This window comes from Amblyomma maculatum, chromosome 4 (assembly GCF_055883805.1).
Source record: "Amblyomma maculatum isolate TAMU_Amacu chromosome 4, ASM5588380v1, whole genome shotgun sequence".
NCBI classification, from domain to species: Eukaryota; Metazoa; Arthropoda; class Arachnida; order Ixodida; family Ixodidae; genus Amblyomma; species Amblyomma maculatum.
The window spans coordinates 90,737,017-90,755,517 of record NC_139347.1 but is presented as its reverse complement, the minus strand read 5'-3'; the positions used below and the strand labels follow the sequence as shown (position 1 = coordinate 90,755,517).

Genomic DNA, 18,501 nt, shown 5'->3' with positions numbered 1-18,501 from the left:
AAGCCGATGTTTGCAGATGCTATAAGTGTCGGTATATAGAATAGTCAACGAAAGAAATAAAGAAAGAAGGAAAAGATTAAAAAGTGCGAAATATCGTCCGCGTGTGTGAGACGCTCTCGCGTCATACCCTTAACGGTTCCTAAATTCCTGTTCTGCGTGTATAGCAGCCTCCGGACCAGTGCTTTCGCACTAAAATCAGCCCAAGTATAAGGCGAGCAACGACGATGTACCCCCACCACTTTAATTATGCATGTTCTTAACCAGAGCGTTGTGAACAGGTACGGTAGCTGTACCTGGATTTGAGTTCGGAAAACGTCCAGAGCGCGTAGCCCCTATGTACATCTCGTTCCCTACTCTCGTTCCCCTATGTAGTACGACCGAAGTCACTCCTGTTAGCGGTGTGGTGCCCTGCCGGGCCCTGTATGCGGACGGCGTCAGGTGCAGGAATTTTTGAGTTTTTGATATCCACGCCATGTCCAAGCCTCAAGCGGCTGATATCCAAGCCATGTCCAAGCCTCAAGCGCGGCCAGTATTCTATAGCCACTGTACCAGTATGACGGCATCGCCACACTGGATAGACGTTGCTGCTCATCATCGACCACTTCCATTTGCGGCGAGAAACGAAATAAATGAAGCGCAAGCGCAGCCGAGCATTTTCCGGAGTATGAATGAAAGCGATCATATATAGCGGCCGCTTCCCGTGTTTCTGCAGCTCTGGCGGCTGTCTCGTCTGCCCTGACGGCAGCAGTCAGTGACTGAAACTACCGGAAGTGAAAACCGCTTCCCTGCTTCCGCGTGCAGCGGCTAATGCTTCGTCCCTGGGATTCAGGAAGACGCGTGCTGGCTCCTTCAGCCCTGCCTCTGTGTCGCTTCTTCGTGGGCGCCGCCCGGTCTTGACGTCGGACGGACTGTGATAGATGACGGGTTGATTGATGGCGGCCGGTTTATAAGCGAGAGTGTCAATGGGCGACAGCGTTTGCAGGTGCGAAGGAAATCGGGGGGTTTGCCAGTGCTGTCTGTTCTGAGGCACGGCCAACGGATCCTGTTCGCATAGCTAGACAACGCTGTCGCCAAGGTCGCGCAAGCTCCGCAAATAACTGCTGCGCGCTCCGTGTGGTCTCTCGTATCTGCTGTGCATGAGTACTCCGACCTCTCCATTCGCTCTGCTCTAGCAGATTGCGTTGCTTGCGGCCCCAGTGAGGGCTCTTGGCACGCGTGTTCTATTTTATTATATATATTTTTATGAGGTTTGGTAGCATTCATAAGGCCATGTACATTGGCGTTTAGAGAACAGGCACAAGGCGCGCGTCTCTAAGGGTAATATGACGCGTGACACCTTTAATCACTCCCGTTTGCCAACTCTGCTATTCTCGTTCACACATACGCTGTGCTCTTCGCTCAATCATTAAAACCTTTATTATATAGTGCCTCTCTATTATGTCACGCATTCGGGAGGTACGGGGTTCGATCCCCAGTACCGCCGGGTACCCACCGGTTTCCAATGGGTACAAGATTTCCCCCGGCCTGGTGCTCGGCTCTTCTGGGGTGAAATGCTTGGGAAAAGGGGCCATGAACCAAACATGTTGGTTCAAGAAAAAAAAAAGGGCCACATAATGGGCTGTTGCCGCGCAAGGTGGACTTATTGTTGTCCGATGGCGGAACGAATCACTGCCACATCGGCGCAACTATTTGGGGGGGGGGGGGGGGGGCATGATAGCTGTGTGACTGAGACATTGGGTTAGCAGAGCAGGCTTAGGGGAAAGTCAGCAGGCATATGTATTACTCAGATCATAGTCTACTTTATAATAAAGGAGGCTATTCTCAGATGTAACGCGGTTCGTGATGGTGACGATGACCTTGGCGCGACATTCCGGAGAGAAATCCGCTAGCGCCGTGGGGAGGAAGAAATGCTTCGAGATAAAAGAAGGCATTGTGTGCTGTCAAGAATGTTGACGCCACGATAAGCATAACGATGTTCATGATAATTGCTCAAACTGCAAAATTATGAACGTAAACTTATACGTGTTCATAGCAGCGTTAGCCAAGAAATTCCAAAGCGCTGTGTTTGGCAGGATATATTCTTTTTGTTGGTTGGCTGTGATCTGGACGAGAAAGAGGTCTTGAAAATCAGAAAACGCAGATAAGCGGAGGCACTCGCTTCGAACTGTTCCTAATCGTTCGAGAAATCGGCATTTACAATCCGTGCGCATGCTTACAGGGGAATTTGCTCGGGCCTCGATACTGCGTGTACAGTTGTACGCACTTTATGATTACTGTGTAGTCAACGCACGGTAATTGCGCAGTCCACAAGGATACGGGGGCTGTGTGTTAATGCAGAAATACGCAGAGTGGTCCCAACCAAGGAAGGTATCTAGCTCGGTATGCGAATTGAACGCAAAAAAAAAAAAAGGAAAACATTCTTTTTTTATGATTGACGATTTCGGTCAGTGCGCATAATTCTTTCGTTTGCTTTGCGAGGCAATTTTTGGGAAGTGTACAATGTGCTTTCGTTTTACGTCAGTTCTTATGATTGAGTCGATAGGAGGATAATTGAGAGAGCCGTGATGTGGAGAAAGGGCCCCGACAGAAGCTTCATAATACGCCTCTGCGAGGATGGCGTTCTTTCTTCACCTTTTTTTTTTTTTCTGGGCAACCTCGACGAGCTTGGCAATAAAATTGAATAATTTTAACCCCCCCCCCCCCTTCCGTGCTTGGATATTGGATAATACGTGTCTTGCATAAATCAAAATAGTTAAATGCTGGCTTGCTGTCCTTTTCCGCGGCATTGTCTTTTCAAGCGCTTTCTTTCGTTCATATCACTTCCAACCAACTATAGCCGCGGGATCTTATCAAATGTACAATATTTCTATGAAATCCTTAATTGCCCCACCGCGGTGACTCAGTGGATAAGGAGCTCCACTGCTGTGCCCAAGGATGCGGGTCGAATCCCGACCGCTGCGGCCATTTTTCGATGGAGGCGAAAAGCAAGTCGCCGTGTATGCTATGCCACTTCAGTGAATTTTCCGGAGCCCTCCACTACGGCGACTCGCATAGTCGCTTTGGGACGTTAAACCCCGCAAACCAAACCAAACCAAATGCTTAATTGAGGACAACTAGCAGCGAGCTATGTGGAAAGGAAAATGACGTCTGTAATGCGGTACGGAATCAGCAGAGCGAATCAGGGAGGAAACGTGATTTACGGTGCTATGTGCTAAACGAAATGGGAACGTAATATGCGATTTCGGCATAACCGCGATGGTTCTTAATAAATGGATACCGAGGACAGATTGAAGTCGAGTCTCAAAACGACCACTTTTGACAGAGTACGGAACTGTTGTAAGCTAATAATAATAATAATAATAATAATAATAATAATAATAATAATAATAATAATAATAATAATAATAATAATAATAATAATAATAATAATAATAATAATAAAGAATAGAAATAAAAGTGTCGTCACCACCGGCCGACTTGGCAGTTAAAATGCGCGTCGACACTGATTTTTGTGGCCGGGTATGGGAGGCCCCACTGCATCGCAGCTCTCTTCAAAGCGAAGGCAACGCATCCTATTCAGTGAGGACATCGCTCGCGTTGTTGTAATCCATTGGCTGGAAGATGCTGAAATCCAACATCCTCGGTGATAAACGCGCGATATGCTGGCGCACTACATACCCAGCAAGAGCCACACGATCGTGTTATTCTCGATTATGTTCAGGGTAACCATAGAGGAAGGAAACAACTTAGGAGAGGCCCTTGCCATTCCCAATGCATTGGAGAAAGTGTGGCGGAAGTGACGTCAAAATTTAGGGTTAGCCAAGTCGGGCCATTAGCAACGGCGACGCTGTTGCTATGAAAACTCGGCCCACTAGCAACAGCGTTGCTAAGGGCCCTAGGTACGTGAGCGTCGCGGAGAAAGAAAATGCGGAGGGTAAAGGAGGAGGAGAGATGTTGCAGCGCCCGGTCGCGGCGCGGCCAAGCCGGCTTCAGAAAAATGACGTCATGTCCTCTTCTAAGTTCTTTCCTTCCTCCATGAGAGTAACTGACTGAAAGGCCAGATGAGATTAGGGATAAGGGGGCAGCAGCTGGCACTGGACCGCGTTAACTGGATGGCTGTATCAGGAGGGAGGCATATATGCTCCTCAGTGGACGTGGTTAGCGAAAGTATTGCTTTGGTTTGCTTCTTTAAGCTGTTGCTGCCTTAACGCGGGAGCGGTGGGAGGTGCCCAAAACCAGGCGGACTATCATTGCAGCAACATATATAAGCTAACATCATTTTCTTCGTAATATTAATTAATCTGGGATTCAGGCGCACACCTTTCCGCACCTTTCAGTTTAGTTCTCTGTTTTTGTTTCTTCCTTCGGATCATCGTAGCCAACCGGAGGAGGGCGCTGAACAGTGTAGTATTATTTGTCCATTTAATTTTGTTAATATAAATACAAAGTTTTGACGCTGAACCTTTTCGACTGCGTACCAATATCCTGCTGGAATTCCTCACGGCCCAATGGGAACGACATAGGCATATGTATTTTTTTTTCTTTTTTTGAACAGAATGATGCGTCTCACCAAAGTCAGACGCCGATTTCTCAGAGCAGCTGGTAACCGAACCAGGGTTCTGATTAGCCGATGCCGTATTACGGACTTCGTTTCGCTTTGTTTTCGTTGCTTCCAGCGCTCAAACGGCGAACTGCGTAGTTACCACCGCGGCGGCCTCTACGAGCGAGCTGCAGAGAGCGCCGATTGCAGTGGTGCTGGAGCACGGCCGTCTCGCGTGCGCGCTTGCGAAGTCGATGCGGCGCATTGTTTCCCGGCGTGTTCGTATGCGACCGCACCGAGTACGGCACAAGGCCGCGACTCTCTTCTTTTTCCTTGTTGTTGCGGCCCTTTCTTAGCCGTATACTTGTTGAGTACCGCCATCGCTGTTCTCTGTAGCGACCTTTCCATGCCAAGCTCTGCGCGAACCACGGACCGTGTGAAAGTCGCCGCGTGACCTGCGCACGCGCCACCTTCCGGCTCTAGGAAAACCTTTGTGTACAGAATCCGCAATCGCGCCAGAGGCATGGGAACTAAGTACACCAGAAATTTTCGCGGCACTCCGGAGAGAGAGTGCTTGTGTGCGAACGAATCGTAAACAGCAGCTGTTTCTTTCTTGGCTTAAATGTCGCATGCTTAGATCGCATAGCATGGAAAAGCTCTCCCCAGTGCCTTTAGCAATGGACGTTGTTTTAAGTCCCTTAGCCTGCCAGCTAGGCAACAGAGACTCGCAATGAACTTTTTATTTACGTATTTAAACGAAATTGGACTTTTGGACAAACTTTAAGTTCACCTTGAATGTTACCCTCAGGCATTTATCCCGCTGCGAACTCTATAAGTGCATTTATCGGACTATGTATTTCATCCTTTCATTTTATACCACTACTCCACGATGCACCTTACAACGCATTTAATGGCCGCATTTTATCTCCCCCTTCATTTCGTTTAATCTCCTTACGATTCTTTTTCAATTTTTTTCCTCCCCAATTCCCCTTCGTACACAGAATAGCATGTCAGCGAAATTTAAACGCCGGCTAAAATCTCTGCTCTTCGTTCGTTCCCTCTGCTCCCAGTTTCGTGATATTCATCTGTCACCGCTAGGAGGCAGAATTACCCTCGTTTATTATGGAGCCTTATCATTTATGCGCCGTTCGTGGCGGAAGAGAAACGCTAATAAAACAACTATAATCTCATTTCATCGTCGTCAATCTTACCCTACCCCAAACTACACTATTTGCGGCACATCGATATCTATTGCATCCACATATATATATATTTAGGAATCAGCATAACACAGGATCTTTCTCGGAACACCCACATTATTAACAGAACAAACGATGCTAACCGTGTTCTTGGCTTTCTGAAACGTGATACTGCGCCTTTCCCTTCCCATGAACCAACCAACCAACCAACCTTTCTGAAACGCAGCTTGCGTCTGTAAAACTTTCCGCTTATTTAACTCTTGTCCGCCCTAAACTGGAATACGCATGCTCTATTTGGAACCCCCAACAAAAGAACGTTTCTAAAACACTCGAGTCCGTTCAAAAGCGCTCCATACGATTTGTTTCTTCGGATTACCCATATATATCATACGAGCGTAACATCATTGAAAGCAAAAGCTAACCTTCCCAGCCTTGAATCCCGTGGTAAAATAGCCAGACTTTCACTTTTCCACAGGTTTTATCATTCCCCTCTGAGTCATTCCATTATCACCCCTGCTCACCGCTTTTCACTTCGCACCAGTCACCCGAACGCCGTCCACATACCTCGAGCATCCACGTCTGCACATCTCAAATCATTCTTTTCCCAGACTGCAAGAGATTGGAACGACCTGCCCGCTGAAGCTTTTGCCCATCCTGAGCACAATTTTTTCAGGACATTCATCACCAAATTATTTATATGATTTGTTAGCCCATCCCTCATGTAACGCCCCAAGTGGGCATTTGAGGTACCAATAAATAAATAAATAAATAAATAAATAAATAAATAAATAAATAAATAAATAAATAAAAATTGACTTGTTCGCTTGGAATGCTTATTTTAGGCCTTGGTTCGATACTAATTAGATGTTTCTGTCATATGGTGTATCAGTAAATGATAGTTAATTGTACGGGGTTTTATGGGTTCGGGTTGGTTCGGGTTGGTTCATAGGAAGGGAAAGGCGCAGTATCTGTCACACTTGCTCTGTGGACACCTGAACCGCGCCGTAAGGGAAGGGATAAAGGTGGGAGTGAAAGTGGATAGAGAGAAAGGAGGGCCGTAGTGGAGGGCTACGGAGTAATTTCGACCACCTGGGGATCTTTAACGTGCGCTGACATCGCACAGCACACGGACGCCACGTCGTATAAGCAATTCTGGCTATGATGCTCCAGACGCAAGGTTAGAGTAAAAATGATCTCGCTGCTTTTCCTCTACTACCATCGGTGCCCATCCGGCATGCGGCCATTGCCTTTCACGACTGTGTGGTGCGCGTAGGCGTGGTCGTCTCCGGTGCGCCAGCGTTCGGCTCCCGAAATAGCCCGTGCGGCTTCGGCAGGCCGGGGGCGGTGAGCGATGTGCCGTGCACGACGTCGCTTGACGCACCAAACGCGCGGGCTTGCTTGCCGCCGCGTCCGTCGTCACTGTCGCTGTTCTGGACTGGTGGTGCGCCCTGGTCGCTCGGTGGCCTGCGCAGGCGCGCGCACACCCGGTGTCCCTTGTCCGTGTACTATGCCCAGACGTAACGCGAGAGCCCACCGCTGTAAAAAGACAGGGCTACGCAGTTCTCTGTGCGCTGTTTGTGTGTGTAAACGCGTTTGAAACGTCTCGCCTGATTGCATGCGCAGTTGACTTGGGGAACGGTGTTCCCTTATTTTGTCGTTTAGGTGCGGAACGCATTTTTGGCGCCCTCCTCGGTGGCTGGTGGGGTTGCTACATTCAATTAAGTAACATTATGCGATGCAACAAACGTATATCCTCCTATGGCGCCGGATGGTTGACCGTACGTGCGCCTTATGATGTGTACTGATGATGCGGCACGCAGAGAAGTGTAAAATGCATGCATTAAGTTGCTGTGGAATTGGAATAAACCGAACCTTGTGTGCGCGCTCCTTTGGCGACGACAGCCATCGATAGGGCGCGCCAATAGAGAACAGCCTGAAGGTGGGGGAGGCCATCGGCTATTTGTCGTTCGCATTACGTGTACACTCCCCCCCCCCCCCCCCCCCCCCCCCCCCCCCATTTTTTTTTACCGCCGCGGGAGCGTCGACTGGCAAGTCGATAAGCGCCCTACGGCGCACTGCGCGAGAATACACGTGCACGTGCGCGCTTTGTGCATCCCGGTGTAGCTGTCCTCTGGTCTGTTTGAAGCCGGGGGCCACTCCCGCTTGATCTGACCACCGTTATTGTCTCCTTTTTATTGTGTCATGGAACGGTGTCAGCACGTTGTCAGCATAAATAATGGCTCAAGTGGTAGCGCTTGTGCTGGATGGACTGCGATATACACCCACTTTTTATAAACTTGTGTATCAGATTTTTTTTTCTTTTTCCTGCTCACTGCTCACTGCAAATCTTGCTGATTATAAACTTCCATCTTTCAAAGAATAGCACAGATGCCTTGTCAAGAAAAAAATTATTGCTTTTCTCTAGAACAAAAACAAAAGAAAAATAGAGTCTCAGTAAGGAAATTTGTTTGCTCGCACTGGAAAGCAGATGAAAAGCGCTCCATAACGTAAAGCGTTATAGCAACTACATCTTATCGGATTACTTCGCTGATCATTTCACACCTTCTTCTCCTACAGTGTAGGTCGGTGGAGTTTAGCACTCAAATTAGCTTTATGTGGGCTGCATGCTACTGTGTACGTCTCTTTGAGTTACCGCTATCATTTTCTTTTCCCGTAAGAACCCCCCTTTTCGCCCCGGCGATTTCCCAGCGTAGAACCTTTTCCGCAGCAAATAACTGCGGCTTTGGTGAAGCGAGTGAGATTTGACGCCTAACCAGAGAGACCGATTGTGTCCTCGTGGCTGTAGCTTTTAGAGGAGGGCCAATGCAACGACAAATTCTAGACACTGACAGCTAGCCAAGCCCTGAGCTCTCACCATGACACCAGAATGCGTGATCTCGTGGCAGTTTACATTCTCATGTCCTCCACGCGCGCTCTTGTTGTATTTCTGCATGCAGTGTTGTGTATCAACAAAAAGTATCTATTTACTCATCAATTAAACATCGCTGGGGAAAGCATTTTCGAAGCGCCGCTTTATTCTTTCCCCTAGGCGCGAAAATGTCTGACAGAAGCTATAGGAGAGGTGTACTAAAGTGCAGTTAATTTCCCATTGGAGCTCGCATACTGTGATGAACAAGTGCACACGTATAGTCGTTCTGTTGTCTGTGTGTTAATGGAGGACCTGAGTCGCTAGACTACGGGCTTGTCTAATAACGATACTTCTCCGCTCGCCTGCAGGAAGCAAGAGAATGAGGACTCGTAGCTGTGCGGCGACCTGCAGCGGGACAGCAGCGTCCGCGAGGCAGCTGCGCCGAGCCGATCCTCGCCGAGAGCGGCCATGAGCTCGCCCCTGCACACGCATCAGCCCAGCATCGATGATGACGATGATGGCGGCCGCCGGAGGAGATTCCTGTGCCGGGAGTGGGCCTTCGGCAAGCTGGCCCACTGCTTGGACCAGCGGCCCGCATCCAAGACGTGCGGCGCGCTCGTGGTGGGCGGGCCGGGCTGCGGCAAGACGGCCTTCTTCCAGGAGATCGCCCGGCCCACGGCTCCGGACCCGGAGGCCCGCCAGCACGCGCTCAGTCGGCGCGTTCTCGCCCACCACTTCTGCCAGGCGCACGACACGCGCACCTTGGGAGTGCCGGGCTTCGTGCTGAGCATGGTGCGGCAGCTTTGCCGCCGTGAGGAGGAGGGCCTGCTGGGCGGCTACCAGGACCGGCTGAGGGACGCCGAGGCTGCCGCGGCGCTCGAGCCGGCCGCCTGCGCGCGCTGGCCGGACGAGGCATTCAAGAAGGCGGTGCTCTTTCCCCTGCTCGAGATCGAGCCGCCCGCACAGCCCTGCCTCTTGCTCGTGGACTCCGTGGACGAGTCGCTCCTAGTACAGGTGCGTCGATGGCTGCCGAGATGCGCTTTTGTTGAACCTTGTTCCTTGGCGGTCGCAGGTGAACGGAGCGGCCGGCGGTAGCCATCACCACCACCACCACCGAGGCCAGCAGCGCCATGGCCACGAGCGGCAGCACGCAGCATCAGAGGGCGGCCGGGGTAGCCGCACGATCGCCGAACTGCTGGCCGCTCACCAGCAGCTCTTTCCCCAGTGGCTGCTGCTCGTCTGCTCGGCGCGCAGGCAGAGCAAGACCATCACGCGCATGTTCACCGGCTTCAGAAAGGTACGCGTGCAGTGCGAACGTCCGATCTTCTCGCGCCTTCAATGTTGCCGTTTTGTATATGTCTATATATGGCGCTGAAATAGCGTAACGAAAGCAAAACGGTGCAGACAGGGAAAGCCCCCACTGGCGCTAGGGACGACCTAACGTCACTCAGAAAAGTGGCGCGTTAACATCTCATACACTTGCGGCATCTAGTGGCGCGAAGTGCAAGGAAAGTCGGGACATACGCGAGAAACGGCGCAGGTTACGTTTCCGGCCACGAGATGCGACCAGTGTAAACGACGAGCCCTGGACTTCGCCACCATTTGGTACACTGTACCGCTGCTGTGGATATTCACCGACCCTTGGATGCACTCTCACTCCGTGATGGAAGTAATGGCAATGATATGTTTCAGAAATTGGCACAGAAACGAAGTTGTTTGTAACAAACTTTTTCTCGTGATTAGATGGGGCGAACACAACCGCAGATTCAAATCAGCCAATCCAACTTAAGCGTACCGTCCGCTCGCTCTCTCCGATGAACCGCAGATGGAGCCTGGTGACTTGAGGATCCGTCTCGGCCGAAGGAGGTGCGTGCTCCATTCCCCCGTACTGCCGGTACCCACCGGTGGGTACGCACGAGCTTTCCCCTGACATGGTGGCTTAAAATAGGGGCTTTGACATCACCTGGGTAAAAAAAAAATATATATATATATATATATATATATATATATATATATATATATATATATATATATATATATATATATATATATATATATAGATAAAAAAGCCTTGTGCCATTGCGCACTTTGGTCAAAGCTGCGCTCGCGACATGAAAGTGATGGTGATAGTTTGGTTTTAAATGTCGCAGAAGTGGCTTCGTCAGTGTTCTTCACAAGGAGGAGTCAAATTTCACATTTCTACAAACACATCATCACTGCCGTGTAGTGCGGCAGTGCACTTTCAGCTTTGGTTCAAGACTATAGCGGACGGGTACTGACACGTTCATCTCATCTGAAAGGAGAAATGACAGCCGTGTACGCGAGTGATGACAGTCGTTTGTTCGGCTTCGTGCATTCACCCTTCCCTGCTGTTCCTTCTCTTCGTGACGGTGTCGCTGAAAGCAGGAAGAGGCAGACGCGGGCCCGTGCTGAGTGAGAAATCCGCTGTACCCGAGTCGATACGGTATGGCAGAAGAGCGCTGTCACTCCCCGTGGTTCACTGCGGGGAGCGCGTATCTTCTTAGCGTGTAGTACAGCAGCAAACACCCACCGCAGCGAAGGCGGAGAAACGGCGATGGAGGTAAAACGAGATGATGTGGCAAACAGGAGGAGGGTTGCGGAGCGTGACAATTGCACGATGTGTCGCGTAGCGGTGATTGATTGGGAAGAAGTCTTCTAAGCGCGCGGTGGGAGGCTCCTGCTGGGGCGAAAAACACGCAATGGATCTCGGCTGTCGCGTCCCGCGGTGATAACGCGAAAAGAAGACCGGAGTAAAAAGGAGAGTGCTGCGAACAACGAGAAAACGCGCTAACGTGCGCGCGAAGTTGGGGGAAAACAAAAAGGAGAATTTATATATAGACTTGGTGTATACTTGCGCACCTTGGCGTGCCGGTTTGGTGGCTTTGTCTACCGCCGTGGAGGTGAAGCCGGAAAGGTCGCCGCCACCTTTACCTTTCGGGAAGGCCGGAAATGGGTTCTGTCTCAGTGGCTTCCATTCCTGGCTGCACATTTGATGCATTCTGCCCTATAGTGAGCGTTGGAACAAAACAATATGTGCACGGATTGTAAGAGAGATTGTAAGGGGGGGGGGGGGGGGGGGGGGGGGGGGGGGGGCGTGGAGCTCTATGAAGTGTTCCACCTGCAGCCAAGCGATTCAAGTGATATGTAACTGTCTTTATCAGCACGGCGATTGCGAATAATTTGGGAGGGCTTTGTCGTTTGCCTTCGTTTTCTTTACCTTTTTTTTTTTTTTTTTTTGCGGTGCGAAAAGGGGAGGGGGCCGCATTTTATAAGACGTAGATTTATGGGGCGTTAGTTTTTCCTTCTCGACCTTTGCGCGTTCCCGTTTATCACGTCGCTTACAGCTTACACACTATTAGAAGCCAATTTCAAATGTCTTGCTGTTTCATTATCTCCGTATTTCATTTTTTTTTCTGGCTCTGTCCTTCAGATTTTATCTACACAACGTTCTCCAGTTGTGGTTCCTTCTTTGATAAATGTCTCACGGAAAGGTGTTGAAGTGGGTCGACTGATATGCATATGGTGCTCCAAAACGAATGTGCATATATGCATATGGTGCTCCACGTTTTCGTATAACGGACGTCTTTCACAAATAACTCTCTCTCTCTCTCTCTCTCTCTCTCTCTCTCTTTATTCTTCTTCTCTTGCCCCTTGGTGACAGCCACGAAAAATGGATAGGAAAGAGGAGCTGGGGGCAGACCGGGTGGTGTGTCAGTTCGCCTTGAGTTCATGGGGGAGGGGGGAGGAGGAGACTGAGTGGGATGGCGGCGGTTGCCGCGATGTGACAGGGGCTGGCAGCTTTGTCGGCCCGCGCTTGTCTTTGGCTCCGGGTCGAGGGTGCAAACTGTGGCCGTGCGTTCGATGTATGTTCACCCGTCCTCCCCCAGTGCCAGAATGGAATGCACGTGGTGAATGTGGACGACAGACGAAGGCGGCATCGGCCCGGGTCGGCTTCAGGCGTCACTCGGGTAGCAGAGATGCACGCTCCATGTCTCCAGCTCTACTCTCTCCCACCCCCCCCCCCCCTATATGTTTTTTAATGCGTTGCCAATCATTGTTTGGCGTAGGCTTCGGAACTCGGATCTTATAAAAAACAATGCGCAGGCCCCATATCGAGGATACCCGCACGGTGATCTACTGATTGCTTATCATCATCATCAGTTTTACTATACTCACTTCTAGGCAGAGGCCTCCCCCATATCTCTGCATTTAACCCGGTCATGTTCCAGCTGCATGAATAGATGGGAAAACTTTATTTCGTCAGAAGCGCGCCCGTAGATCGGTTCCGTGCTAGATGGTCGCGACCTGGACGGTCCACTCCGCGGCCCGCACCTAGACGGCCGGGCCTGAGCTGGCCAATATGGGCTTCCACTGCCCAAGAGAAGGGTGGAAGGGTCCCTGCGCCGTTTCCACCCCGGCTTCACCTCTTCCGCATATATTTTGCTTAGTATCCATCTGATCTCAAACTTCCCAGTCTCATCAGCCCATCGAACTTTATGCCGCACCCTGCTACGCCTGGAGATCATTATGTTACCTTTAGAGATTATCGGTCCTCTTGTCTTGCCTTCGCCTATGCCTGTTGTTTAATCCACATAGGCACGATGGACCAGGGCAAATCGCTGTTATCGCCCGCAGACCCGGTGTCACGCGAGATCGCGCTGATCCCACTCTGTCGAGAAAAAGCCAACTGCCGTTCTCTCGGGGCATGCCGATTTTAGGACGGGAGGGAAACTGGGCGCAATTAGTTCTTTGGAGACTTGTGAGTAATCTTTTACGCAGCATGTAGCGCGACCACGTTCATCTTTTATTTCCGTGGCTCCGTCATTATTAGCTGTTGCAGCGTGGAATCTCTAAACCGGGAGTCGCGCCGCTGCAGTCCGGAAGTCGACTGACTTTGCTTCGGACATCGAAGCGGAGCGACAGAGGCGGCGTGAAGCATTCGTAGCGTCGGACTTCTCGAAGCGTGGTGTGCCGATTCTGAATCTTTAAGTCTGAATAAGATAACAACGCACACAACCCCATTACATCACTGCCTTCGTTCATGCAGGCAGCCAGCGTGAGCAGTGCTCGACCAGAAGAGTTTCAACTGCCTGTTGTATAGGCGTCAGACAATCGCTGCGTAGTCGAGTAAATGATGTGCGAGGTGCACTGGTGTTTCGCTATGGGCCGGCAGCTCGCACGATGCCGGCATTCCGTGCGGCTCGCGGGTCGTCTGGCGTAGCGACGCGCCGTCGGCGGCGGATGTCCGGCGGCCTTCCTCCGCGGCGTCGAGGATGCGTGCTTCCTGCCTCTGTCGCCGGAGGATGGCTGGCCGCCGCAATGCGTGCGTGCTGTGCTCCGAGGGCGGAACGCAGTTTGATTCGCGTTCGCCGTCATCGAATTGGTTACGGAAACGCCGGCCGGTTGTCTGCTGAGTACTTCCGAGCCCGCTGGTGATCTACCTATTGAAGCCAATCGGGAGATGGGGAAGAATTAAAATGGGGCGTGGTAAATAGGCAGAAGCGTGAGAGCGTCACATGTGCGCAGATCGTATTGCGTATCTATCCACGGTCGCAATCGTCGGCTGGGTCTATTAGTTCCATGTAAGGAAGGGCGCATTGGCTCCTCTTCCATTGTTTTTGCCACGCAGCCATCGCTTTGCACCGCTTTGCACCTGTCATTTAACCCGTGTCATCGTCATGGTCATCTCTGCTACGCCCTCCTCTCCCCTTCGCGAACGCTCTCTCACCGTGGAAGATTATCCGGTCTGGCGCATTGCGTTTCTCGCCACGCGCCCTTCCCTCTTATCGAGTTCAGCCCGAGTGTCAGCACGCTGCTGAAAGTTGCCCTTTCCGCTGTTGTGTACGCGCGAAAACGAATGACGGGACGAAAAATAGCGGGTACATCGTCCCGCGTAAGTCACACCGGTAAACCATTGAAATTTTCAGCACCTCCCGCGTCACTGCAGCGCGTATGCCAGCGAAACGGATGAAGATATCGGGATTGCCACGAGACAAAGAGCGGCAAAAGGGAATATTGTTGGACTAGTAGGTTGATGACTTGGAACAAAACAGCGCGAAGTCACGGGACTACATTAAAGAAGCACTGACACCCAGCGGACGGGCGGAGGGGATCATAACGACCGGCCTTACTTGCTCGCCTCGTTTATTTAAAATGACCACACCCGAGAAGGAGCCATTTAACCTCGTTTCGAGCTTTTTCTCCGACCGTAAGAGTGCTGGCAAGATGCGTTCCGTTGTAGCCGTTGATCGCCTCGGGCACATCTGAGGAACGCACCCCATCCCATTTTTATACTCCTCTTTCTTGGTTGCTTAGTGCGTAGCAAGAGCAAATTTAACTGCTAACAGGATGCGCGTCGTGTGTGCGCTTCGCTGTCGCAGAAAGCATTCCTCTCTCTGGATCTCCACCTCTCCCCCGACGAGAGGGGCGACGCGGAAGTGGCGCGTGACACGGTGCTGGTGCGCGCAGGGTCACGCTGTTCCGTTGGCTTCTCCGTCTTCCCCCGCACAGACGCACGCCGGAGTTGCATAGGAGTTCGTTGATCTTCTCGACGCGTTAACGGTGCAGCAATACGTGGGCGACTTTGCCGCGTGCAGGCGTTAGAGTTGGTTTTGTTTCGGTTGGGCGAGGACCCACTTCATTAATTGCGGTCTCCGCAGAGATAAGCAGCATTAATGAAACGTCTGTAAAGTAATCTAAATTGATTGGGAGAAAAAAGGGAAAAAGTAAAAAAAAAAAGTGTTTGTGTGTGTGTGTGTGTGGGGGGGGGGGGGGGGGTAAACTTAGTTATACGAGCCAAAGTTCTGTTAAGCGCGATTTAGCAGGGTTGTGCACGATTCGAATTAGGGGGCGCTCAAGCTTCTCCCTAAAAAGGAGTCGCAGAATGAATAGGTCTTAAAACCTGTTCATTCTGCGACTCCTTTTTTTTTTTTTTAATCCTTTGATTAAGTTGGTTTGGTTGTTGCCAGGGGTTTAAAGAGACGCCGTAGTGTGGGGCTTCGGCAGTTTCGACTACCTGGTGTTCTTTAACATGCACTGACATCGCACAGCACATGGGCGCCTTGCTTTTCGCCTGGATCGAAAAGTGGCCGCCGTTATCGGGATTCGATCCCACACCCTTAGGTATACAGTAGTAGAGCGCCTTAACCACTTCACCACCGCAACGCTGCGACGTCGACAATAAATCCGGCCAGTGCGTGCTTAATACTTTGGAACCTACAACCCGCGATGTCACGTCAGCAGATGCAAATGGATTATCGGGACGATTGGTTGCCGGGCATTCTTTGAGAAGCAGCGTTCTTGAATTTCGTTTATATTTAATTCTTTTCACACTGTTCAAAGGGGCATCTGTTAATGCATATAAAACTTAAACCTAAAAACCTAACCTAATTGTGATGACTGTAAGGCACTTTGCGTTAACAAGGATTCACTATTGAGGATAACAGTACGTGCGCGAGCTTCCAACTGAGGTTTCGAAGGACAAGCAATTTACATAGTTTCCGCAGAACTGGCTTAGAAGGTAATAGAGACGGAAAGAAAGAGAGGAGGTGTCACTACTGAACGTGTTAGAACACACCAAAGCAGTCCTCGCTTTGGATCTCTCCAGAGCGTTCTATCGCATCTAGCACCTAGCTAGCGATCGTTAGTGCACTCTCTTCCCTCAGTGTGGGCGAACGCACGTACTTGTACATTAAGGCCTTATCATATTGAACAGCTGAAATCCATTATGGCCCCTTAATCTTAGAGAAATTGACCCTCCAAAGTGTAGGCACCCCGCAGGTGTCTGTACTGTCGCCTCTTCTCTTCAATATCACCCTCATACCCCTTGCTTGCAAATTTAACACCATCCCACACCTACGCCACACTCTATATACTGACTACATAACCATATGGAGCGCACATGACAGCGACGGAGAATTAGAGGAAGCCCTACAAACAGCAGCTACCACCACCCATACTCACGCAAGCAGCATCCGCGGAGAAGTCAGAGCTCCTCATCATCCGTCCACGAAACTCTCCGTGTGCCCCGATTTCAATCGCCATTGAAGACCGGCCCGACCCTGAGGTTCCCCAACCTCAGGATACTGGGACTCCACATCCAATCCAACGGGAAGAACACCACCACACTCAAGACTCCAGCAGATTGCTGGCACCATATCGCACCTCATTAGGAGAGTAACAGTAAGGCCCAGGAGAATGAAAGAATGCGACTTATGTCGCCTCGTTCATGCCTTTGTCACTCGGGGGCTCTACACCACTTTCTACCTCGCACTTGCAAAACACATCAACGCTCTAAATATACTCATTCGCAAAGCCTATAAGGCCGCACTCAAACTACCCTGCAACACGCCTACTTTTTTATAGCCCTATATGCTATAGCATTGAGGAGCTCATTGAAGCTCACAAACATGCCCAATATATACGACTCGCACACACATCAACGGGCCGCCACATACTACCTCATCTCAACCCGCAAATGACCCAGACCTCTTCCCTATCCCAAATCCCCGAAATATGCACCCCCATCTCCACGAGCAGCACCGTCTAGCACATGCTAAGGCACTCCACCGTCAATACGGCTCGGACTTCGAAGCCGCATGGGTGGACGCAGCATGCACAGGCATTAAGCCGCTGCTGCCGCAGTAAACTCCTCAATCTCCCCACTTTTTAAGCTCCCACTTCTTCGGCACCTCCGAAGAAGCTGAGGAAGCTGCTATTGCTGCCGCCTATACAAAAGCAAATTACATTCTCAGCGACTCCAAAACTGCCATTCAAAATTTTACGCGAGGCAGAGTCCATAGTCCAGCATTTGGCATTATAAGTTCGTCTGCTGCGCAAAACCCGTCCCTCCAAGTGGAGCTGATTTGGGTGCCGGCGCACTTCGGGAATCCCGGCAACGTGGCTGCCAACTTTTTAGCCCGAGGTATCATACGCCGGGCACAGGAAGCCTCCGACCTGGGATTCACAAGGGAGCGCATGCACACTTTCAGCGAGCTGACCGAGGCCTATAGAGTTACTCGGCAGTTATGCCCTCCTCCTCACTCGTAGACAATAGACGTGCCACTCTTTGGAGGCGTCTCCAAACACACACCTTCCCATCCCCTCAATCTCTTTCTTACTATCATCCCCTCTATCCTACACTCGCTTGCACCCTCTGTCCCGCATCACACGCTAACGCCCTTCACATCTTGACCCCTTGCCCGGCCGCCGGCCGACCCTCCCCCGTGGGGCCTGGAGCACCTGATCACCTGGGAGGCCCTGCTGCGCTCTACGGACTCAGCTCTTTGACTCGGCTGACCAGGAAACTCACAAGCCGGGCTACCAGCGTTATGGACCTTCAGGACATGAACGCTTGAGTGCAATGGGGCCGTGCCGGGGCCAAGGGATCTTCGAGTTCCAAACTCATTTGCTTAAATAAAGTTTTATCCATCCATCCATACGCCACGTGTTCTAAAAACGCACTCCACTATTACATAATCTGTAGAAGGGGGCCAACAGCGTTGACACAAAATAAAGCACCCCGCCGGAGTGGCGCAGTGGTTACGGCGCTCGACTACTGTTCCCAAGGACGCGGGATGGAATCCCGGCCTCGGCGACAGCCTTTCGATGCAGGCGAAAAGCAAGGCGCCCGTGTGCTGTGCAATGTCAGTGCACGTTAAAGAGAGTCCTCCACTACGGCGTCTCTCAAGCCTGAGCTGCTTTGGGACTTTAAACCCCACAAACCAAACCAAACAAAATAAAGCGTATGGGACGTTTTTTCATCAGTGTGAAGTGGTAATTAAACGTGGAGATAATCGACTATAGAAAGCGGAAGAAAAAGAAAATGAGCCGACCCTTAGACAGCGATCGATTATCGAGCTAACCTCATGCCC

At 50.9% G+C, this 18,501-nt stretch overlaps 1 protein-coding gene across 1 annotated transcript in view; it reads left to right on the top strand.

Annotated features, from left to right (window-relative positions):
* LOC146191639 (uncharacterized) overlaps positions 1-18,501 on the top strand; it is a 79,254-nt gene that overhangs the window by 23,555 nt on the left and 37,198 nt on the right. The window contains exons 2-3 of the mRNA XM_084602159.1: positions 8,977-9,622; positions 9,681-9,905. Of these exons, the coding sequence (XP_084458285.1) occupies positions 9,077-9,622; positions 9,681-9,905 (771 nt within the window). The 5' untranslated portion in view covers positions 8,977-9,076. The remainder of the gene's footprint in view (positions 1-8,976; positions 9,623-9,680; positions 9,906-18,501) is intronic.